A 26,837-nucleotide genomic window follows, 5' to 3' on the forward strand; every position below is an offset into this window, starting at 1 on the left:
ATTTATAAAGTACTGAATAAATAAGTTTGAATTCCTAAAATTATTTAGAAGCTATATACATTTTGTCACAAGCCAAAATTTAATTAGATACAATTCGTTTTCGATATGAGAAAGTTTTTCATATAAATTTAAAATCAAGTTTTAATAAAAATGTAATACTCAAATATGAATTTGTAGAAAAATTTAAATTTTGTTCAAACTTTAAATAATGAACAATTTGTTAGTCTTTTGAAATTATGTGATACAACATGTCTGCATATAAACAAGAAACCTGAACTTTTAACAAACATTTTATTTTAACAATTTTAAATTAAAATAAAAACGAAGTCAAAACGTAATATGAATAACCTAATCATAGGTGTTCAATTTCCAACCAGCAAATTGAAACTGTTTTAACAACTATCTTTAAGGATTTTAATTATTCCTTAATTTCTATAATTCGAATACACCTTAGTTGCATCTAAACAAATAAATTATTGTACACGTGTCAAATATTGCTTATAAATAATTGTTAATCATACAAAATACATTATTTTTCTACAGTTTAGCTAATTTAAACCGTATATATAATAATAATAATATAGTAATATTAATGATAATACTATGGATTTTAGAAAATTTTATGTATATAATTTATATTATTAAATAGAAAAATACGCACTTTTGTTTACAAGTTTTAAAAATTCAAACATTTACATTTTTAACAGCTTATTTTTCACGAAAGAAATTTAAACTAGTTTAATAAATTTAATTTTAATTGAATTAAAAACAGAAATGTGCATTTTATATTATTAATGAATACACAAAAAGGTGTTACCTTTGACATATTGTATTTAGTTTGATTTTTCAAATATTATACAAATTAAATGAATATATTACATTGCACTGTGTACTTACTTGATATTTATTTATTTTGTTTCATTAAATTATTCATGGTTTAATAAATATTATTACTTAATTAAAAAATTAAACCATTATAAAGTAATTTAAATTATCGTTTGGTACAAACTGCACTGTTTATATGAATGCATTGGTATCACATAGGTATTATGTGTATGCAGATTTCTAATAAAAAACATTTATTTTAATATCTTTGAGATTTCGACATTATTTTTCTGCATCAACTATACTATTTGTGGGCAATATATTCCACAAAAAATATTATCTTATTATGTGAATATTTGATCGTATTTATATTGTATATTACGCACCTATTAAATGAAATTGTGTACGGTTTTTGTTTTAATAACACCGTAAAGCTCATTCTGAATTACCATATAATATCAACTATACTCGTATACTTTTAATCGTCATGTGAAATTATTATAGGACAATATTAATTTAAAATAGGTTTTAGATGTGGCATATATATATGTGTGCATATATGCGGTGACAAAATTATTGGGTTATTATGTTTTAATGTAAAATAAATACACACAATTTTCTTTTGTATCTTGTTACCTAGCCATAAATTCATGTTTTTTTTTTATTTAGGTATACACTAGGATTGCTTTCAATATTTCAGTGCAACATATATCAACCACACAGTGTATTATAACAACATACCCCGTATCTATGTCATTTTTTGCTATTATTTATTTAGCTTGACCCTACTAACCTAAATATTGTTCATCAAACTGTTCTACGTATAGTAATTTTTTTTAATTAATTCATTTTCAGAAGCAGTTATCCAACTCGGTTGACCTGTCTGTAACGAATCATTTACAATAATATAATATTATGTATGTATATAATTCAATTATTATTCATATCAAAATATTAATATGGAATTTATCTTCTGTATTTTAAGTTTTCGTTAAATAATAATTAACTGTACTGAGAAGCACGTCTTTACAGCCAACAAAGTTATTATTTTTTCCCCTTCTTATCTCGATGGTTTAAAATGGTGTCAATATTTGGAAGACCAACGTTTTCAATTGATATGCTTCAATATTTTATGAAAAACAAATTGTAGGAGATATTTAAAATACTGCACATGTATAACACTATAGTTTTTTATAATCTAACTTTTTTTTAGAAAAATAATTTAATTATTTAAAAAAAAATTTATTTAATATGACGTTATGTATAATCACAGAATAGAAAAATCAGAATGGACACTGATAACAAAATATTATATATAATACTGTATACAGTAAGATAGGGCCAAACAAAAAATCAGCCGCCATTTTAATTGAGGTAGTTTTTATCAATTTTAGCTAGTGATTATATTTAGCAGACGGATATCACCTGAGTAGACTGATAAGTGATTTGTAAACTGTAATGTTGTTTAGAATATGTTTCTTATCTTGAATTAAAACTGATAAAACCACCTTAAATAAAATTGCGAATGATTTTCTGTTATCGGTCTGCCGCCCAAAAGTGTCCACCCTCTGGTATAATAAACGAATTCTAAGACTATATTTATTGATTATTTACTCACTATTAACAATATTTTAGGTTAGTGTAATCGAAAATAATATTGAATTAGTATTATTCTCTTTAATTTTTAAACACGGCATAATGATTAACTTTTTATGATGATTAATATTAATGTTAATAATAATATTAATAGTATTTTATTTGTAAAATTTTGATAAAGTAAAATTAGGTATGAATATTGTAATATTCTTATATTATTGACATTGGTATTTCTAAAATGTATGTTTGATCTTGTTTTAGATGTTTCAGTATTATTTCAGTTATAATAATACATTATTATGATGATATTATGTAATGATAACTAAATATTATTCATAATAATAGTTTAATTTTCATGTAAGATAATAATGGTTTATGTGTTCGTGGTTATAACATTAGACAAAAATATTCCCTTAATTTATTTATGTATTGTAAAATAAAAACAGTATTTTACATGATTTTATGGCATCAAAACATGGTCTCACAATATTATAATACTATCGAAGATTTACATTTAAAATATAATAGTTTTTATAAAATATAATAAAATTGTACATCATTGCAAAGTCGATATAGTTTCCATGATGTGGTCAGAATATAAAATACAACATTATTTTATTTTTATTTAATATTTATTACATCGTTACAAATAATACGATGTACATGGAAGACTTAGTATTACAACATTAATTATACAGAACATATTTTTATCAACATAACGCAGTTTAAAATAGTTTATGTTTCATGTAGGTAATTTAAGAAGGTATATAAATTGGAACAGTAAGGTATCTAAAATAATAGTAAAGTGACGGATGGTTTTTAAAACATGATATATCTTCCTAAAACACTTTAAACAACTGTTATAATTGTGTCATAAAATATTTTAATTTTAATTTTGAAATCAAAAATATCTATTCATAATAATATTGGCAAATATAAGCAATTTTAGTAGGTATATCCGAAAAATATGTCTTTGTTTGCATTGTCTGATACGCTTCTAATATTAAAGAAGAACGCCACATAAAAAAGCAGCAAACCGCTTTATTCCAACCATGCTTTCTATAGTTAACTATACAGCCCATATGATGGTTTGAATATTATTTATAATATATTATCATAACGTAATACATCATAGATAACTATGTTTTTTTTAAAATTGGCACAACTAAGGAGATTCTTTGGATAATATGTACCCTCAATAGTTTAGTTTTAGCATTTCAAATTAGCTATAGTTCTAATATGATGAACATTTAAATAACGTAATATTTTACACATTATTATTTACAATAAAATGTATCAATTATAATTAGACTATAACATATTGTTATACCATAGAAACGTATCATACTAATTAATAATTTTGAGAGTTTACATCATAACATTATACAAATACTATAAACAGGAAACATTTCTGAAGTATAAAGTTGGCAACTCTTATTATTATTACAATTCAATGAGATGTTGACGTTCGTCGTCGTTTGATTTTCTTTTATGACTTATGTTCTTTTTATTAAATATTATTATTATGATTCTTGTATCATAATTATAAATATTTTAATTATGAGTCGTCGTAAAATACCACCACGTCACTACGTCAACCTACACCATCATAAGATCAAAAGTGAGATTAGAACCTATTTATTGGCTTTGCTATATTCATCTCTCAATGTTTACAATGAGTCAGTAAAGCATTGTTAAATATAAATTGATTACTGTAAAATTGTATTTTTTTTTTGTGAATATAGAAGTCCCACATTCATTGCACAAATTAAAAGAAAATATATGTAATTGGGGCTCTACATTTTTCTTTAAACTACACCTTTTAAACAATTAATTTATAATGATTATATATTTTTATTTTGTTACCTTTAATATGGAAATGTATAAGTCATAATATACGTTGTGATATAATTTTGTTTTTATGCCTTAAAAAAGTATTATAATAAGTATAAATATAAGTATAAATATTTTGCTATATTTTTATATTGGTACAATCAACTAAATGTTTTATAATATGTATTAAATAACAAAACAATAGCACTTAAATTAATGATTGAAATATTTAGTTGGATTAAAACTCATTTTGGTGTTCATTGAAAACTCCTAAATAAACACGTTTGTACTGCAGTTTGTTTGATTCCTTTACATGTCTTCTTTTCCGTTTTAAAATAAGTCTTGCTAAGTTATAGTCTATACATAATCTATGTTAAATGGTTCATAAATGTACATGTAGTCTATCATTTTAAAAACAAAGGCTCATTTTACCAATTATGAAAATATTTACTAGATAACTAAAAAAAATGCCTATCTAATTCTAATAATTTTATTTCAACCTCACCCCTATCTGTTACAGGCAATATTGGCATATGTTTTGTGACTTAACCGACCAACTGTATAGGTAAATATATTAAAATACTATATCCGACGTATTGTATACGAATGGAATAAAGTAGTGTAATCTTGACACATAATCGTGTACGGTCGTTTGCCATAACATTATAAAGGATTCAAAACATTATACCTTTGCAAATGTTTTCTTGAGGAACATAATAATGTCATTGTTTTGCACAGTATCTAAAACGTATAATATCACACATATCACACACAACACATATCATTGGAAATTCACGCGAGGTGTGGTATAAAATTAGCAATAGTGAAAAGGGTCTGGCGTGTTTTAGACGGATAAAAGTTATAGGGGTTTATTATCTGCTTAATTTGCATAACTCCAATAATCACGTGGTGTATGACCCACCACCACTCCAGGGCACTCGCCCCGCCACGTCCGTTTCAAAATACTTAATTATAATGATATAATAACACCCGGAAGTATGCGCGTGCGAGGTTCCGGTCGTAAGTCGTATAACAATGACATATTTTTACCTTTTTGTTGCACACCTCCACCGCCGCTAATGTCTTCGTCTTGCTGTATCCGGAAACTGGACCTCCGACTCGCCGGCGACGAACCCTGCTGCTGCTGGTCCACGCGGTTTTGATATACGTCATACGCTGACGCTCGTCTCGGCAGTTGAGCTGCAAACACCAAACGATCGATTGAACCGCAATAATCGTATTGTAATAATATTATTCGTATAACGTTATACTATTATTTAATTTAGATAGGTAGGTAGTTAAATTTATCACAGTTCGACGTATTGAGGTAAACACTAACAAACTGATATTATAATGCCTATAATAATATACACCCGTCAAATATTTTTAAGCGCGTGTGTTATTAAAAGTGTTGACACAAACGGGTGTCTGTTATATTTTTATTTTGCAAGGCATTATTATCAAACCCATCATGACGTATTAAACCTAATACTTATTAAATTTGTGAAAAAAAAAACATCGATTTCGAATTAAATTAAATATCTATATAGCAGCTAAATATATATTGGTACCTGTATTATAATCTTTTTTAATTATTCCCAAAACCACAACAATAGTTTATCTTAAAATGTTGGAGGGAAGTGCAGTGTGCAGTGTGATATTAACGGATAAATTGTTTTTTTCTCTCGGTCTACGTCATGTGCACAAAATATAATGATTTATTTTAAGCGTCCTAATTTATTAAAAGAAACACACTATATTTAATTATCAATTAAATAGCGATGGTAAATGAAAGCGCTGGACGGCTCAAAGTTTAATTATTATATAGTGCATATTGTTAATTACAACTTGTGACTCACTAGCCCATTGAAATGTAAAACTTAAAATCCTTTTCACGCTTCAAAATGTTTACGATCGACTTTTATTTATTAATCATTTGGTGAAAGTACGCCGCGTCAATGGACGTACATCCTAATGTCGAAGTGTAAAAGTTATTCTTTAATGTTTTTTTCTTTTAAATTCTCGCCGAAGTAATGATTAATAGTTTTAATGGGATTTCTTTGAAGCAATTTATGAAAATATTTAGTACCGTACAATTGTAAAATGTGCAAAAGTGTACATCAATATATTATTATGATGACGGAAGAGTGCAAATTTACAAATAAATGTTTTTTTTTCCATACAGACTTTTAAATCTTCAATTAAAATTTACATTATTAAAGCACTTAATAATATATATTATTTTTTTGAAATCGTCGTGTTGTAATGCATTTATTTTGTATAGAAATGTCCACTCATATATTATATTTGAATCTTTTGTTATAAAATTTGTACTATTTAATTGTTTTTGCATACACATTAAATATTTATATCCCATTATTATAAGATGTAAAAAAAAAATCTTTGTTTTATTTATAAATGTTTATACAATAAAACACAGAAATGGTTTTTTAAGTACATTTTTTTGCAAGAAAAAAATTACTCTGACATAAATTTAACCTTAAATATACGAAAAAAAAAGTTGAGAGTTAAATCTTTGTTACGGTGACTAACATAATATTATTATATGACAACCACCCCAACGATAAATTATACTATATAATTATTAATCCCATTCCTATTTGGATATAATTATGTCGTTAAACGGTATATGGAATATTCTTCCGAGATACAAAAAATAATGTTTATTATGAAATTCCTTATTAGGTACTCCTATGATTACTTATTCGAAGGATTTTTTGAAATGGAATGGAGTGCAATCATACGGCTAACCACGAAAATTATTACCTTGTCCCTCAGCAGTCAAAGTCGAAGTGACACCCTGTCCTCCTTGTTGCCCAACGCCGGGCTTTATGTCATCATCATAGCTATGCTGTTTTTGCACCCTGGACTTTCTTCTTACCCTTTGCACAGCACCCCGTGCTCCTCTCCTCCAACGATTTTCTGCGTCGTCAGGATCATCCGTAGAATCATCTATTATATATATGTGGTTTGCAAGTATTAAAATTCAACCATCTCAATCAATCATTTATAAAATAATGATGGTAAAACGTAACCCTAGTGTTCATTGAATTAATTATTAATTTATTTGTTTGTCATATTATATTATAACATGTATTATATCGTTTCAGTTCAACCAACATTATGAATATTACGTATTATATTATATTATATTATTACATTTTTTATAAAAACGTGCGATCATACAGATGACGAAAATTAACGATTAGTATAATATTCAACTATAATACTAATTAAAATTTAAAATGGAAGATAATAATAATTGAGAAATTGTTTTTATTAACTAATGTACTGATTAAAATAAGAAAATGAACCTAGGTTCTACGAACGACTAAATGGCAGAATACTAGATTTTTACCGATTGATATTGTTAATTTCTAGGATATACAAAATAATTCCCCTTAACTATTGTAATTGTAGTCATTTTCATTCGAGCTTTTACAAATGGAAAAATTCAATAAGAATAAATAATCTATTATGGTTTAAGTACAAAATATAATTTATGGGAACAATTTTCAAATAAAATAAAAAGAAAGTAAAATAAATATTTGAACATTGTTCTAATTTGATTTTGTTTTATTAATGTTTTAAAAAAATGTATGATATAATCAAATTTATAAATACTATCGATGATATAAAATGTTTAAATTTCCTTAAATTTTAGGAAAAATTAAATGTATTTTTTTTAAAAATGTTTTATTGGACTTAAGCCTGATGACTGGCCATTATAGCTGCTGTTGTAAGGGATTATGATTGATTGTGGTTGGTAAGTTTCGTACGGTAAGGTTTTGTTACGGTTGTTACAGTTGGTATAAGCAAAAACGTTTACCCTTATGTGGCAAGGTTTTTACTACTACGAACCCGGGTGGTCATGGGTCACCCATCCGGCAACTAGTAGCAGCGGGCGTTACTTACTGTCAGTCGTATTGCGCGACTGGTGGCTGCCAACGCACCAAGCCAAGCCGCAATAAAATGTATTATTATTGAAATAAACATACATTTAAATTGCATTTTTTAATAATTGTTAAAAGTAAAAGATTGTTCAAAATGGAGCGATAAATGTATTCATTTTACAATGATATGTATTTTTTTGTTTTTGTGATGTATAGGTACACAAAAAGTAGTCAGAATAATGCAACGATTTTCCACTTCAGTATCTTTACTAGTAGAAGAGTAAATCTAATTGCTAATTTTTATAGGTCAAATAGTAGTTTTCAAAATAAGCATCGAAAAAAACAATTAAACGAAGGAAAATGAAATGCTGACATTTTTACGCAAAACAACTTTTCGAAAAAATCAACAAGCATATGACATTTTTGGTTTGTATTAGTTGATTTTTAATTATTGTCGATAAAAAATTGTCACTTGGTCCAATCAACTTTAAAATTTAATAAAACGTTCCTCGTAAGTTTTTATTAGTGTAATTTTTTTAAAAAATGTAGTTTTAATAATGGCCTGAAGTTAGAATTTTGATAAAATTCGTAATATACACAGCAATTTGCAAATTATTTGGAGTTGGAAATTCAAAAATGTTCTGTTCATATTATCTAAGATTTTAAAACGTAATATAAAATTCCTTATAAGTTTTCTCATCTTTAACAAAAAAAAAAGTTAACCGGAAAGTCACATTCATTTTTTATGGCCGTTAGAAGTTCCAAGTTTTACGACATTGGATATTCACCCGTAAATTAACAATTTCTCGTAGAACGATTTTCTTATTTTGCTGTAGTTCGAAAACAAATAATGGTAGATTCCTTATAACTTATAAGTTATTATTATAATAGCAGTTGATAAATATTAATATCTATAGGCAGGATTTTTTTTTGTTAGCATTCTATAAGTTCAAATTTTGAAATATTCATCAAACAATTTCACGGCAACTGATTAAAAATTTAAAAATGATTTTACACGAGTAGTTCATACTGTAACTAAAAATTCTAAAAATAAGTAAAAGTAGTTTTTATATATAGATATTTTAAGTTCCAATTTGGATGAAATTAGATATTTAAACAAAGACGAACAACTATTTTATTAATACCTATATTATTGTAATTTAGTAATATTATTCGCGGCTACTTGAAACCTGTAAAGTATATTATTATATTTTATACATTAAAAATTACATTTTCAAATGCAATTTTTTATGAAAAAATGTATTTAACCTACTGTATTACTGATGTTTAATAGAAAATTAATTACTTTAATCGTAATAATATCATAAAATACACTCAATATTTATATCATTTGACAAACTGTTTTCGCTCAGAATTGTTTTTTGTATACAGCAATTTTAGATAATTTAATTCAAATTTAACATATCCTTTACATTGACCAACACGATACAAAAAATACAGCAAAGTGTTACCCACTTTCCAACTTTTTAATTTAAACTTTAATTATAAAAAGGTGGGCAAGTGGGTGTCGTTCTGCTGTGCAGTAGGTTACAAGAGGATCACTGTAGTCTGTAGTAGATGGTTTTAAATTTGAATTTAATGCTATGATATCATTGTATAAGAAAAACGATTCTGAGCGAAGACGGTCAGTCAGCCTATGATATTCAATGGCGGCTAGTGGGTGCTGGTGTTTGGGGTGTGACTTTAAATATAATAGCGGTAGTCATGGGTATAACAAATTATTTAAATATACGAAAATATACATCTTACTAGTCGCAGGTCGTAGTAGAAATGGAAATTAAAATAATAATAGCGATTAGCAACCAACAACGCTGTTAATTTTAAAAATAAATTACCCAATAAAGTAATATTATATAAACATTTTACTGTATGGACGAGTGGACGACGTTTCCGGTCGTCCAAACCCGTATAATATAACATCGCAGCGTACCTGCGCGCACACGATTGCAACACCTCGCCTATACATGCGTACTCAGAGTATTTGAATTTTTAATAAAAAATATTTTTTAAAAATGTAAAATTAAGAATATTATACAATTAATTTTCTTCATTTAATTAATTTTAGTAGGAGGTGCGATCGTCCCGTTGTCCAAACCACGAGCCACCACTGATGATATTACTAAGTTTATTTGATGATATTATTGTGAACAATGTTATTTATATATAACCTTTTTACATGGAAAATTGTTTTAAATTTTCACTACAAAATAATTATTAAATTTTAATTTTGATACATTATGTCAAAGTTTGAACTTTAAATGCTTATAAAAAAATTGTGCATAATATGTATTTTCAATATTTTTCAACTGCTATTGTAACAATATACAATATATCAGGAGCCTTGTATTAAATTTTCACGCATTTTTACCCAACAAATAAAATTTTATTGACAAATATAGAAAAAAATCTAAAAATATTGAAAACTGGTAATATCAGTGAATAGCTAAAAAAGAGTCAAAATATTTTCAAAATTGTATGGTGTATAGAAAATGTAAATAAAAACATTCAGTGAAATATTTATATATCTAAAGTTATTCGTTTTTGAATTACAACAAAATAACAAAATCGCTACATGAGAACGAGTGAATATCCAATCTTGTAAAAACATGAACTTAAAACGTTCATAAAAATTTAATTTGATTTGCTTGTAGACATTTTTTTTTGATAAAGGTAGACAAACTTATGAGAAATCTTGTATTACATTTTCAAATCTCGGATTTAAATAGAAAATTCATATAAATTTCCAACTCAAAATAAATTACACATTTTCGTGTATTTTACGTATTTTGTCAATATTTGAACTTTAAATGTTTATCAAAAAAAATTGTGACGATGGATTTTAATATTTTTCATCTGTCTTTAAAAAATGTATTAGGCGCCTTCTATTAAACTTTCAAGCTTTTTTACCCAAAAAATAAAATTGTATTGATATTTATATAGAATAAAAACTAAAAAAAATGGAAACTGACAATGTCCGTAAACAGCTCAAAAAGAGTCAAATTATTTTCGCCTGAACAAACACTAATTCGGTGTTAGACTGAATTCATTTGTATATTTATTTAATAATTTACCAACATCAATCGGCAAAAGCCTACTAACTTGGATATTTATTTTATCAGTAGTTGTAGATAAAATAAAAGTTTTACCAGTTAAGAAGTTTTACTAGAGTCAGGGGCGGCTCCAGAGCCTTGGTTAAGGGGGGGGGGGCAAGTTATAATTTCACAAAATCTTATAACAAAAAGAAAACAACAATTTTTACAACACAAATTCAAGTCATCTATTTTTAGTCCATTTACCCAGCAGGTACATCGTATACACCGTCATACCTCTATGGCCCATATAGTCCATATGACAATATTATAATAATTTAATGTGCATTTTTTGTTAACAATATACATTTTTTATAAATACGGGCTTGGGGGGGGGGCGGCCCCTGCCCCTCCTGGAGATACCCCTGACTAGAGTTCCTCGGTATTTGTTTATATACCGTAATATATTTTTATAATATTTTGTATGTACCTTTATTGTATACCTATAATACTATTAATTTATTGTTGAGGAAAAAAAAAACAATTACATCGTTGAACTATCAGCAATTGACATAGAACTCTCTTCTGAATTGACACATTATTCGGACAGATCTAATAGAAAATTAAGAAAAAATGCAATACGTTCATAAGCTATATTGTAGTTTTCACCTTCTTTGAAAACTTATGCACCCGACATGCAATAGAATACCCCTGTAATTGAAGGTCCGTGACTTCAGATCTAAATTTCATGTCTAGTTTTGTTTATTTGTCATTTAATAGATGATAAATATAATACTAGTTTGTCGGATGAACTCAGAAACTTTGAAATTAGGGTCAAAAACGTTGCCCTAAACAAAACAGAACAAAAATAACGAGCCTGCAGAGGTCAGGACATAGGTCAAGTGTTTGTTTTCGAAGGACACAGACTAATTTTATTATATCCACTGCCATCATATATAATATTATATTCCTTTTAGAAGGCAACTTGTTGAATAAATAATTTTTATGTTGATTATTCAATAAAATAATCTTCTCAAATTTGCATCTAATTAAGTCCGATGCTTGTATTAACAATCATATTAGTCCGTGATCTTTCAAGTTCTCGCGTTCGCACAATTAGCATATTATTCAAATTACACTAAAACAATATGTGCTTCAGATATACACTGGGATTCGTCTGAACACAAATTACTGGAGTTATGACTATATTAATTTATCGATGGTACATGCGTTTATAGTGGCGTAGGTATGAAAAAATAATAAACATTTTCAGAACGGACATTTTAATATCATAATATGATCGATGGACCAAAAATAAATCGTTCAAGCGTAGCAGAGGGTGTTTTAATAATAACGGCATAGGTACACTCTGGTACAGATAAAATAAATATTGATTGATTTAGTCGGTAATCACATATCTCATTATCTTACGATAAAACGATTAATTAACACGTTATTATATATTTTATTATATTTTCATCTAAAATATAATGTCATTATTATACGGGCATATACTATGCGAACCGCGCCCAAATATAAGTTGTATATTTATGCTACACAATATATTTTAAAGGTCTATAAAAAAATAAAACGCAATAATACAGTAAAAACTTTGACTCAGCTCTTATCTTCGTTGAAAAAGGTACCTACGTTTATATATTATAGGGGTTGTAAACTGCTCTCCACTCCTATATAGCCACGCACGCCAATTATTCGAGTGTTTGGTACTCGTTTCTCACCCCATAAACCTAAAATAACCCTAGACTTGTTGTGAGAAACCACGCTAGTTATGTGTAATGTGTATATATAATATTTATTAGGGAGAATTTCGTCAGGTGTCAAACACAATAGTATCTAAGACAATGACTGCTGAAGCTCTATATAGTAGCACGTGTTCAAAATCAACAACAATATTATTATAGTAAGTGTTTGGGGCGTAGTTTACCAAACAAGACCTTATAACATACGCCATAATATTAATATATACAAATATACTATAATATGTTCTAATACGTTATCTGGACCTGAAGAAGACCAAAGACACCGTAATATTATAATAAATATTATTATTGTTGACGATACATGATTTTTTTTTAAATGAGTAAAATCAGGAGCAGCCTGCAATGAAAAAGAAAACTTATCTGGATTCCGGTTAAACATATTGACCATATTATTATCAATAATTTAAATAATAGTTTGAGTCTGTGCACTTCAATAAACGTATTTAATAATGTTTAGAAGCATAACACATCAAATATAATATACTTTTGTAACATTAAACTGGAATTTCTTGTGTGAAAATAGCGCATGATATAATATAAGCTATCATAGGTTAGGTCTCTCAAAGACCCAAACATGGTAAATACTGGAGTGTAAAATGTTTAAAATGTGCCCATAATACAAATAGTGTCTTGTATTATTGAGAATTTTGTGAATATAACATACGTTTTCCAGGTCTCGATTTCGATATGATACAAAAAACAAATTTATAATAACTTATAATTCTATTCAATGAAAAAACTTTTTTTTGTGCATTTCCGGGACATTTTATTTGAACTGGTTGAACAGAATTCTATATAACTGTAATCAATATTATAGTTTAACCCAGCAAACTAATGTCATGTATTAAACACAAATACAAGGAAGACGGTAAATCCATAATAGTTGCGTTTAATAAAAAAAAACTTTTTGTAGTTCTTAGATTTATTAGTCTTCAGACTCAAATATATATTATGTACCTATATTATATATACATATGATAATAATAATATAAAGAAAGGTCAGATAGAAAAAAAAATGTTTTTATTTATTGAGGATTCTCATTAACATTATGTATATTGTACAAGTAGATACAACAATATATTACTAGAATAGGTGCTTCAGTTTTCAAAAACGAAAACATTAGTTAAAATTATAGTAGTGGCAAATAATCCTAACCTAGGTATGAGTTACATTAACTAAACTGGTGTAAAAATAATAAAGTCTTTAAAATTAAATGTGTGATGAAAACTACAAGGAATACCACTGGGAGAAGTTAGGCAATATGATGGAAGTTAATATAATAACTTCGTTATTAAAAGGAAAATAACTATTCCAAGTTCTAACGAGAAGAAGTTACGCATATTCAAGAGTCATGATTTCATAGCCTGCTATTATACGCGTTAATAGTTCCCTGCAAAGTGTAGAAAAATAATATTCAGTACCTAGAGATTTAAATGGATATTTGGAAACATGTAAGTGTTACAACAAATATTTATCTATATATATAAGAATCTAACTTTATTTTGGAGACGAAGGAAACCGGTTTGTTTGTTTATTTATTATTATTATTAATTATTTATTTATTTGTTTGCACTTGAATTTTTCTATTTGAAATATATATATTATTCATTGAACAAATAATTTATTGTTACATTTTTTTCTACCTTATCTCTATTCTATAATAAAAAGAATAAAATTTACCACTCCAGTGGTTGAATTCAAAATATAGGATATATAATTTTCAGAAATTAGCAATAACAATAACTACATAATGTAATTATATTATATTATTTGTAAAGCCAAAAAATAGTCATATTATGTTTTTAAATTAAATTATAAAAAAATAATTTCTTCCAGAGGAAGGTCGGGCAGCTAGTATTTTAATAAATACATTCTTTTACATATGTAAAAGTAGTAGTCATATATACAAATTTAAATACATTAAATTAATAACTATAGTAGGTATTTACTATAAAAATGTGACGTTTTAAATACATTTTGATTTAAAATAAGGTTTTGATCGAATTCAACCCCAACACCATAATATTATTCATAAATTCTGAGTTTGAAAAATATTAAATCCAAGGCAATAAATTCGTAAAATAGCTTGTAGTATATTATATTACTATGTTAATCGTTTTTAAACATTTGATTCTGTAGATAAATTTCACAACCCTATCATAACTGATACCATTAAGTACTACATTTATAATCATCCATATAAAAATAAATAGTGACGGAATTTTGTAAGTTTGCATCCACATAGGCGACAGGTGTGAATAATATTCATGATATAATAATGATAGCCAATCAAAAAGACACTTTCACTTTCTATCGTAACTCAATCGGCGCTAACGACAAATGGTCTTCTCTATTCTAAACTATCCAAATATTTACAATGGTTATGGTGGCAGCACTAAATGTTTATCCATCCGTCATCGATCACCGAGGCGAGTCCTAAAACCATCAAGCTTTCACCTTTCAATCTTTTTTGAAGATCAGCAGAAGGTTCCCCGATAGAAAGGTAAAACCGTAAACATTATTTCATTTATCTAACCTGATACTAATAACCTTGAACAATAAAATTAAAGAATTCAAATAAAGTTTTAGTAGAATTGTAATAATATTTGAAAATTCATTTCTGTTCGATTTAAAAAGTTAAATTAGTAGCAATTTTATTGAAATAAATTTGACCTATATAAATAAAAATGTATTTTATCTGTAACAAATTACAATCATAGTTCATAGTTTCAAATAACATAGCTAAAATTGAAATTTAATATCTTCTAAAAATATACCGTCGATTTATACACTTGGTTATTTTTTTTCTGCAGAAATGTGCGAAGTGATAGTGATACAACTATTGTATACATGTAATATTATATTTTATAGTACGTATATATACAAACAAATTAGATAATGTGTTATTTTGCTTTTGAAATTTTGACATAATAAGCTAATAAGTAAACACTTATGCATGGTTTGTATTGTTCAATGTTACAATTGTTTAAAATGTAAAAAAAACAGTAATTTTCAGCTAGTTATTCAACAAGGTATAAAAACATCCTCATCATATCATCTAGAAGTACCTACCTACCCTTTATATTATCATTCGTGCATCATTATACTTCTGTATTATCTGTAATCTAAATGTAATTTAATCTTGATAATATCATCCAATGAACATGATGTTGCCATGGATTTATTTAAATAAAATCAATTGGTAAAAATAACTAATAATGTTTAATGATTATATATTATTGATAGAAACACAAAATCATTCAAATAATTAAACTTATAACTAACTATAAATTAAACCAAATTATGTGGCATCATTCATTGTTTGAAATTAAATTAACCATTTTTAAGACAACATAAATGTAAATCTAACAGTTTATTTTTTAATGATAAAATTTCATTACTGAGGCTTTAAAAATATTCTTAATGTTACTATTTTTTTTTGATTTAAATAACAATTAAAGTATTACCAGATATCCAAATATCAAAATATCAAATAATTAAAATAGAAGAAAACATATAGTGATGATTATAATATGAAGACACAAAGTATCCAAACAGAAATTTAGCTTTCTATAAGAACTTATATTGTTTAGCAACCTTATTCATTCTACCGTATCCGACGTTTGTTCATTCTTGAGAATGTTTTAGTGATCTGAAACTTTCATGCCCTCAACAAGAATTCAGCACAAAATCTTTTCAATTCCGTTTTGTCGGTCTATTAATCCTAATATAGCTCATACAATTTATCATGTATTTATACCTATAACATTTTATAATGGTATACCTAAATGGGCAAAATTCTAAAGAATATGTAAATTCTTCCTATTAAAACATATCATTTTAATTTAAAAAATTGGTAATTATAACACTATCTATTATTTGAATTTAGTCATGTTGTCTATGTAAGACGTTTACATAAACCACTTATTTGACCAATTATAGTTTAAATTATTATATTAAATTACAATAGTGCAAATTGTTATTGTTAATATAATCTTAATTTAAGAACCTTTATTAAATAAAAATGCCGGTAATTCATGAAACAACAATATTAACAATTTTTGCTTGGTGCTGGTCAGTCGCTATAATCAATCACGCAATGTGGTTGAGAGTAAGTAACGTCCTCTGCCACTAGTTCCCGGATAGGTGACCACCCGGATTCACTGTGGCAAAAATCTTGCCACACATACAAGCGTTTGCTAACCAACCGTACCAACCATCCCATACCAATCTTACAGGCTAATGGCCTTAGTCATCAAAGGTTTACTCTAATAAAAAAAAAAAAAAACACAAATAAAAATATTAACAATTGATTCTGCCCCAACTCTTGTATCTTGTATTGTATTTTGTTTCTAATTATATATATTTATATATATATATATATATATAATCTTATAGTTGTAGCTATTTGATATTTTGACTAGATAATGATAATGATATCTATACTCCATTATAAATTAACTATCTACCTTATCCTCAAAGAATGAAGTAATTCAAATATTTTTAAAAGAAAAACGTTTTAATGTTTAAGGTTAATTTAAATATTGAATAGCTACGCGATTTTCGGACATTTACGTTATCGAGCCAATATATACCTAACTATTTTATTTTATTCAGTTGGTAACTATAAGACCTAAGTTGAAATTATTTACAAGTTAGAGGCCCTGTTTGTAATATATAATTTATAAAATTAATAGTAAGTATGTAATATGTATCACTATTACTATCTTCTGGTTTGTTGTTGTGGACTATTTTTTTTTGCTAAATATAGTTTATTGACTCAGGATCTAATCATGTGACTGTCGATTTATATTATATTATAATATCGAATTTTCGAAAAGTTTTATATTATAAAATAAAGAGGGTTGGCGGTTGCTATAATTCACAATTATTGAAAAAAAAACCAATAAATATTTTTATCACCACAGAGCACTCCCTGAAGTATAAGATACGTATATGGGCTAGAAAAGAGATATTTAACTATAAGTACCTACTAATAAGCCCCCAAAATCATAGTTTAAATAAAAGCATAGTAAAAAGATGAAATGGGAGATGAGCAATAAGCATGCTTTACGATTCGCTATATAAACTGTATGAGTGTTTTTTAATTTTTTTTAAATAAAAAACATCAGAATCAAGCTGTGGTTTACTGTTATTATTTGATCAAACGATGGCGTTTAAACTTTCATTGAACTTAATTGATACTCTACGTGCATCTATATGTATACTTTACCGGCAGGTATGGATATTTTTGACTCTCGGCGAGTGTCAAACCGAAATACTGTGGGCTGCGTTTGATTCGTACTTTGGCCAACCACTGCGCCGGCCGATCCTCGTTTCTGTCTGAGTCCTGTGTCCCTGTTCCACAGTTTGTCGTCCGTAATGCGACTCCTATCGCCTACTTTCAGTGCAGCTGCAGCCTGAAAATATCGATACCAATACACTATAGTGACAGTTATAGTTTATTATGTATTAAACTGTCGTCAGTTATTTTAGTTATTTTCAATTATTACCGTTATTTGCATGATATAACGATATAACTAACAAGGTATGTCAGCACCTTATCTGCTGCGCAGTTTTGCTGGTGGTCATTGGAATAAATGATGAAATAGGTTTTATTTTCTAGGGAAAACCAAATTGCACAAACAACGAAAACAGCTGTGACCACCAGCGCGAACTAGGACCAAAACTCGTATTTTTTTTATAAACTGCTGACATACCTGGTTAGTTATATCATGGTTATTTGTACCGAGGCAGAGTATGTACTACGAAAAATATTTGTTTTACAAGTTTGAATGTCATAATAATATATTATACAATATATAATATAATTATATTATATACTTCAATGATAGTCAAAATCTGTCTTTTTTTTATACACTTATGCCATTATAGTTTATAGTATTCTTAGAACAGATTAGTTGCGAGCCACGTACGTGAGCGATCGTTGTTTGGCGTAGCGGGTCATTCTAGAAACACCCAACTACAGTAAAAATAAATCTGAGGCGACGTCTCGGTTTTCTGGGCACGGTGTGCTTAAATAATTTGAAAGTTAGTGAGAACTGAGGATTATCGTTGCGTTATGAGACGCGTCTCACCGTTAATATTTGTATTTTATTTTATTTATCTGTAGTTGTTATATCGTCGTCATTGTACCTACCGTTTTTTTCAACGTCTCCCCGTCCTAAAGATTCAAGCCTCGCCACTGATTTTAACACATGTATTGCCTTTATTTGGGATATGGCAGAAACCAGAAATACAAAATTATATTAAATAAAGTGCAATATAGACCGACAGATATACAATCGTCAAACATAATATTATAATAAACATTTTGAGACTGTTAATTTTTATAAAAACAAAAGTCCATTAATAATATGGTGTATAATGTTATTACATATACACTCTAAGGAAATTAGGAAGAAAAATCTGAAGACCAGACTTTTATAATAAATGTTACCATTTTAAATAATTATTACAAAATAGTACAAACAAAATTATGCTAAAAAATACTGTCATTTTTCTTAAATTTTTACAAGTTTGTTTTGTAATTAATTGTCTCAAAAATGTTATTTATCATTTTCGTATCTGGATGTCAAGAAAAACAAATAATTTTTTTAATACGTGTGCATCATAAATTTAATCGAAACTAATATTGTGCAGAAAACATTAATTATTGTTAAAATAAAAGTCCATAATAATATGTTGCTTTGCAGCCGTACCATAATACTATACCACATAATATAATACAAAATGTATTAAAATCATATAGAATCTGTATACCTACATATTGTATATTATAGTAATAATATATTGTTATTTTGTATTGTTGGTGATATTAGATAGGTATTTTGTTTTATACTGATTTTTGCTATAAAGATAAAAACGAATTTTGAGTAAGTGACTCAGATGTTTTCTGTACGTTATTTTTTCTGAGCTATATTGTACCTATAACACAATGACTGGGTAATTAATGTGTTCACTGACGGGTTTCCCACATATTTTACATTACGGGTATACTTTTATTGACCACAGAAATAAAAGGTACAAGGCTTAATGTCCAGTGTCCACCCTATTTAGGTAGGTACTTTTATGTATATTAAAGAACTTTTATAATGCCAAGGATAATGGATATAAAATTATGGTTATATAAAAGAACCTAGGTATTTGAAAATTATTTTAATATTAACAGAGAGTTACAGAGCCATGAAAGTGTTTGAAATCCGTATATCAGATACGAGCTAAGCTCAGTTGGTAACGTATCAGCTCTTAATATAATTATAGTTATTATTGTATTATAATTGAATTACGCTGAAATAAATTAATAAATAAATCTTGAAATAATCTTACCAACTTAAACAACTTAAACTCTAATGAAAGTATTTAATTGTTAAAGAAATTAATTCGAATATATTGTATACTATAATTGATAGATAAAACTTAATTTTAGCTAATATGTACCTATTTTATTTTATTTATAGTTATTACCACGTACACACAACAACTCCTTGATATTATTATTATTGTATCCAAAATTTAATTTTTGGTTCTGAGTGGAGCAGTCATGTTTTTTGTGCCGATATACCTTCATGATAAATAGTAGAAATCGTTTTTAAACTTTGGAGATGGTTTCCGCTAGAAAATTAAATTTGGTTGATATTTTTGAGAGGTCAGAATGAAAATTCTCAATAGAATTCTGAATAATAGAGGGAAAATCTTCGAAATATACACAAAAAGTTTATAATAGTATTTACTATTTAATATTATCAAAATAACAAATTTGTTTAAATATTTTGACTATTTTTAGTTTTTTTTTTACCATAATTTCTGATAAAAAATGTTTTGTTCAGTCAAAAAATCATACATTTTTTCTTTTTATATCTAAGATTTGTAAATTGAATACAAGGTTCTACATAAGTTTATCTATCTATAATTTTAAAAAAGTTTACTGAAAAGTCACATTTATTTTTAATCAGCATTTGAAGATACATTTTTACGACATTGGATATTAACCCGTAAAATAACTATTGTATATGCTCGATATTTTACGGTATTATAATTAATTCATGCCTACTTTATGTTTTATATCGGAATGAATTCCGGAGTTGGAATTATATTGGATTCAAAATAGGGTAGAATAATAAATAATACTAAAAAAACAATGAGTTTATAATAAGATATAAATATGGTGAAAAATATTTTACTCTCTAAATATCATGTAATAATCAACCATATTTTGTTAAAGAAAATGTAGTTTTAAATAAATAAAAAAATAATCTATAACCAAACGATGTAAACGAATATAGATGAAAGCTGTTACTACAAAACAGTTGTTCTTATTTAATTCATATTTATATTATTATATATTTCGCTCAAATAGTTTTTATTAATAAATCAATAAAGCTAAAACACGTTGATACAATCATGCAAAGAAAAGGGTTGAAAAAAAATCAATTCAAATATAAAACTGATCCGACTTTATAGCTGATTCATCCATAGCGCAATAATGACCATATTCTTGCCAATGATTTAGGTTTAAGCAACCTGTATCCTTACGGTTATTTTAATGAGCGTCTTGTCGGATAGGTAGATTACACATCTTTTTTCCTCGTGACCCATTGAAAATAGACCCTTTTAAATTTGATGTGATGAAATGTATACGAATTTACTCTAAGTTTGTTCTACAGATTACAACATGCATAGTAATACAAATATTTCTTCATTTGAAAATACAATTTTTTACCAATTTTATGTTGGTTAAATATCGTCGATTTAGTTAACCAAGAGGATAATATTTTGCTGCGTGATTGTAATAAAATATTTTGGATTATAATAAATAATAATATGAACAATATATTTTATTTTTTTTGTTATTAATTATTTATAACTTTGGTGTTCGATGAAAAGAAATATTCAGTAATTACTATGTTTATGATACAATGGTTTTAAATTATAATATTGAACTTGTATGGGAAAAATAATAATTTTTAAATTGACAAAAGCCTCAAATTTTAAATATTTAATATAATATAAATGAGAACATGATTTATTTTTAAAAGTATTTCTTTTTTTTATATATAAAAAGGTTCCGTTTTGGTTTTACATTGCAGCTGCTGTAAATGTATTTACATAAATGGTAAAAGGAAAAACTCGGACTGCTTGAATTTTTTACAACCCGTACAGAATATTTTTTTTTTAAATATCCTTTTTATATTTTTATTAAAAATTAATTTAATAAAATAATTTAGCAAATATAGTAGATTCACATACAAGACGATAAAACAAAAACAAACTAAACGAAATAATGCAATTACCTTATCTCCGAATTGCATATGATTAAATTTTTAATTGCGGGTTGGCTGAATGAGGTTTCTTTTTAAGCTTCGTTATCGAAGTTTTTAAATATAATTTAAAAAAAAAAAACAATTTATACCCTGATTAAAAAAGACGGTTTAGTCCTTAAACGTCCTTCTATTTATCTGGGACCGTAAGGTTTTATATACATAGATGACACTAATAGGTATATACCATCTAAGCATAATATTCTATTAAATTTGTATTAAATTCGTAAGATAAAAATATAATATAAATGTTTTAATATTTCACGGTTACCAGAGCTTATATACAACTCAATGAAATATATTATATTTTATATATATTTATATTCTAATATTATACCTTTAGGTATTGTATTATATATTGTTGTACTAATCCGATATCGATTGTTCTTTGAAAGCGGTAGCTGTGACACACGTCACTCGAAAGTTTCCTAGAAAACTGGCGGATACGTATGTATAATAATATTGTGTGAACGTGGAAGAATGAAATCAAAAATCAAATAATTAAATGATCAACGACGACTTTAATATTTAAACACGAAATGTGAGTAGGACGAGATATGATATATGTAAGTATATACATTTACAAAAAAACTGGTCCATCCATCCTATAGGGTTTTAAAAACTTCGCAAGTGTATATATTTAATATTTATCGATAAATCGTCAATAGAAATATTTCACAAACTGGTCTAAAATTCTAGCTGGTCTTTACTTACATTTAAAAAAAAAATTATATTTCTGGAACTATTGCCATCCCTATATATTCGTTTTATTTATTTGATTTAATTTCATACATACATACATATGCGTGCTGGTCCCCGCTGAGAGAACTTGTGGGGGGCCCCAGGAGTTCAAACATATAGTTACATTAAAATTACAGGTAATTATGTAAAAAAAAGAAACATTTAAACATTTTTAAAAATATAGGTATAATCATAAAACTATCTAAAAATGTTAAACTAAAATTAACTAAAAATTGATTACACTGTGTTGACATATACTGTAGCATTAATTATATAATTAATTTATCATGACCCATAGGGTTCCAATATCTGTTCTTAGTCTCAAGGAATCTATTAATACAACCTCAATTTACATCGGTCCAGTAATTTCTGAAATTAGCATTACCAAAAAAAACTAATTTCACATTTATAAACATATAGATTCAAATCAGGATTTTTTTTAAAGGCAATATTATACATTTTTTTTTATCTATATCAAAAATGTACAATGTTAAGCTTTTATTTTCATTTTCATTTTTATATTTTTTTACATTATTAAATTTTGAAAATTTCTACCGACAAATTTTTCAAAAACTAAATGTCTTATATTGATCATCACAAGTTTTAATAAGGTGAAAATGCGTATTTACTTTTTCCATGTCCTTCAGTGTAGCCGGCGACACGTCCGAGTGCCGTCGGAGCTCCGGTGACCGTGGTGGTGCCAGTCCCGATCCCAATGATCCATTCCCAGACCCAGCATTTCCGGAATTGCGTCCAATTTTCACGTCCGAATGCCGCCGCTGTAGAGTGTCCGCTATGGGCACGTCCAACAAGCTGTCGGTAGAGTTTTGCGTCAGCACCGGTTGCAATATCGACGAACTTTGTTGTTTGCGCCGGCAAATACTGCAGCACCAAGTGTTCTATATGAATTGAACAGAAAAAACAATAATTAGTAAACCAATGGCCAAACAGCAATACGTGCAGTATAATTATGTAGGTCAAACATACGATTTACACATGATTATAAAGAGTGATCTACAACGAATGTCACTATTGGGATAAGCAGAGTGGTTCAGTATGCTGCAGTACAACAGACCCACATAGTTTTGTTATTATTCATCAATGCTAGTTAGTAGCTGGTGAAACCTTGCTAATGATATTTGCTAATACCTGCTCCTTAGTTATTACTTTATCTGCTTTTACGTATTTATAACAGACAATATCTTCCAATTCTATCAAATTACAATAAAATTATTTGTGAAAAAAATTTTTCGGTAATGGCATAAATTAATTGTTCTCGTTATGGTGGAATTAATCTTGTGGTATTTTATCATTTCACCCACATAATTTATTTAAAATACAATAGAATATTAATTTTAAATGAAGGTCATAGATACTTTTAAGAATATATTCTATTCGTCTATTCGTACACGAATTTATGATGTAGGTAGAGAATGAAAAAAAAAGTCTGAGGCACTCAGGGACTGCCACGGTAAAGCTTTGCATAACAATTTTGTAGCTATGTATCATGTAATTATAATTGTTTATTTTTGTATGATATTATTTCAAGTTACACTTTTTGAGTGCGACGACCAAAAAGAAAATTACAAAATTAGTTTTTTTTTGATAATGGTAGATAAACACTGTAGGTTCAGAAAAATTTTATTTGAGACTTTTTTTGCGTAAACAACTGGTTAGACTGTAAATAACAAAAAAAAATGATAACGCAGCATGACGTATCAAACATAGTGTAATAACACAACGTATTTATGGCTTTACTGTAAAATCATGAAAACTGAGATACGTGTGTTAGCAATATCAGCAACGATGTAGGTAATCTATGTCTCCAATACATTCTCAGGGCTGTTCTTTGAGGGGTGGGGGGTCATGTGACTAAATATTTTTGTCATACCCGCAGTAAAGAAGTTTCACTTTAAAAATCACAAGGCCGAAAATATTACCTCCATAGAAAATTCGCTCGACACAAATAATTCCGATCTCGACCTACCTCCAAGGTTGACACCCAAATTAGACTGTTATTGACAAAATAATTTTCGATAATTTTGAAAAATTGCTAAAAACTACCAATGCGCGACAACGGACGACGTACGACGTGTTCGCAGCTGCGCGCCTGCGCATGTGACCAAATAGTATACAATACATTTTAAGTTAACTGTTCACGTCAGTTGTCGACGATGAGTTAATGTGATGCTCTAAAACTTCTAAATAATTATAATTATAATTATACCTCTATAATTCCGCTTAAAAATTCCAAACATTTAATTTCCAGGCAATTGTATTGAGTGTACCTATTTAGTATTTATCAAATACCCTAATGGACAATGGTTATATTAATTTTAGAAATACCCTACAAATATATCTGTGAGCAAATCGGTATGTTGGACTGAATTTTTTAAACGTCCATTATTCGATAAGGAATATCTTTCAACTGCAGAAATAGTGAGACGGCTATCTATTTAGTATTTTCGTATACGGTATACCTATAAGTATCTTTGGCCGTTATAAAATTATGATACTGTTATAGGTTTCGAAGGGCAGTGGTGGTGTTGTTTTGAAATTACAGACGGAAAACCGATGAAATGAAAAACAATACAAACTTACAAACTGTAGAAAATAACATTATATTATCAGTTGTATTACACTGTACGAATGGGGAAAGCGTGGAATGCCGAAGTATTATTGCATAGGTAATTTGTTAAAATAATACATAGCTGCTGCAGGCTTTAAACGCATAATGTGTTCCCGAACGACAACACTTTTATCGCTGTCAGATTTCATGACGAATATTTGTCAAGAATTCAGATAGACCATAGACATGATATCCCTCCAAATATACCTTCGTCATCACAGTTGGTGATGATATGACGACATGACGTGTTCAGAGACCGTGCATGAATGAATGTATACAGTTAAGGTGACAATAAATTGTTGTTTTCGCCGCATTGACGCATCAGTTTATAAATGTATTATTGTAATTTATAATAACTACTATTGTTCTAGATCAGTCCTTCTCAAAGTGGGCGTTGGCGTCCTCTAGTAGGGCGGTATAAGACCCGAAGAAATTTTAGGGTGTTGAGGAGGATTAAAGAGGGAAAAAAATTGAAAAATTATGTTCTTTTTATAGTTCAAATTAAAATTAAATACCTACTACACGTCCACATAATTCCACTAACGTCTGTTTTTAAGTAAATCCAAGCCTGATATATTAAAAATCTTATTGAAGAGCATCAGTTCATCCTTCACACTAGATACGTTTTAATTTAATTTAAATAAAAATACTTTTAAATATGTTAAATTATGTGTTTTAATTATATTTGTATTCTTCTCATTAAACATAGAAGTTTGAATTCAGTTATTACGATATATAGGTATGGTGTATTTAAATATAACAATTACATTAACTATGTACCTACTACAGATTGTAAGCTTAAACATTTTTGAGGGGCTTTAGAATATTAATGAAAATGGGCGATGGATTAAATAAGTTTGTGAAAATGCAGTGTTCTAGATGTTAAAATATATTTGGTGTCTATATCCTGTATTATGTATTCGATTAGTTATTTTTTTTTTGTGAATACAGTTGTAAATAGTACCACATTATATGAATTTGTTGTAAACAGTTGTTTTTGGAGAAAACTATAAACTATTCAGCGTATAATAATTTTGTTACAACATTCAATATCTCAGTATCACAACACAAATAGAATCGTAATAGAATGTTATACTATAATATTATATACATGCCTATTTAATTC

The 26,837-nt window shown here is 27.5% G+C and overlaps 1 protein-coding gene across 2 annotated transcripts in view; it reads right to left on the bottom strand.

Moving 5' to 3' along the window:
* The window catches only part of LOC100167273 (regulating synaptic membrane exocytosis protein 1), a 203,275-nt gene that overhangs the window by 31,182 nt on the left and 145,256 nt on the right, over positions 1–26,837 (bottom strand). The window contains exons 6-9 of one of the 2 annotated variants that reach the window (XM_029488060.1): positions 23,712–23,981; positions 18,234–18,420; positions 7,042–7,227; positions 5,305–5,454 (exon numbers count right to left, since the gene is read on the bottom strand). In XM_029488060.1, coding sequence (XP_029343920.1) covers positions 5,305–5,454; positions 7,042–7,227; positions 18,234–18,420; positions 23,712–23,981 — 793 coding nt within the window. The remainder of the gene's footprint in view (positions 1–5,304; positions 5,455–7,041; positions 7,228–18,233; positions 18,421–23,711; positions 23,982–26,837) is intronic. The other variant, XM_029488061.1, reaches the window with a different exon arrangement.

Source organism: Acyrthosiphon pisum, chromosome A1, assembly GCF_005508785.2.
Source record: "Acyrthosiphon pisum isolate AL4f chromosome A1, pea_aphid_22Mar2018_4r6ur, whole genome shotgun sequence".
Lineage (NCBI taxonomy): Eukaryota > Metazoa > Arthropoda > Insecta > Hemiptera > Aphididae > Acyrthosiphon > Acyrthosiphon pisum.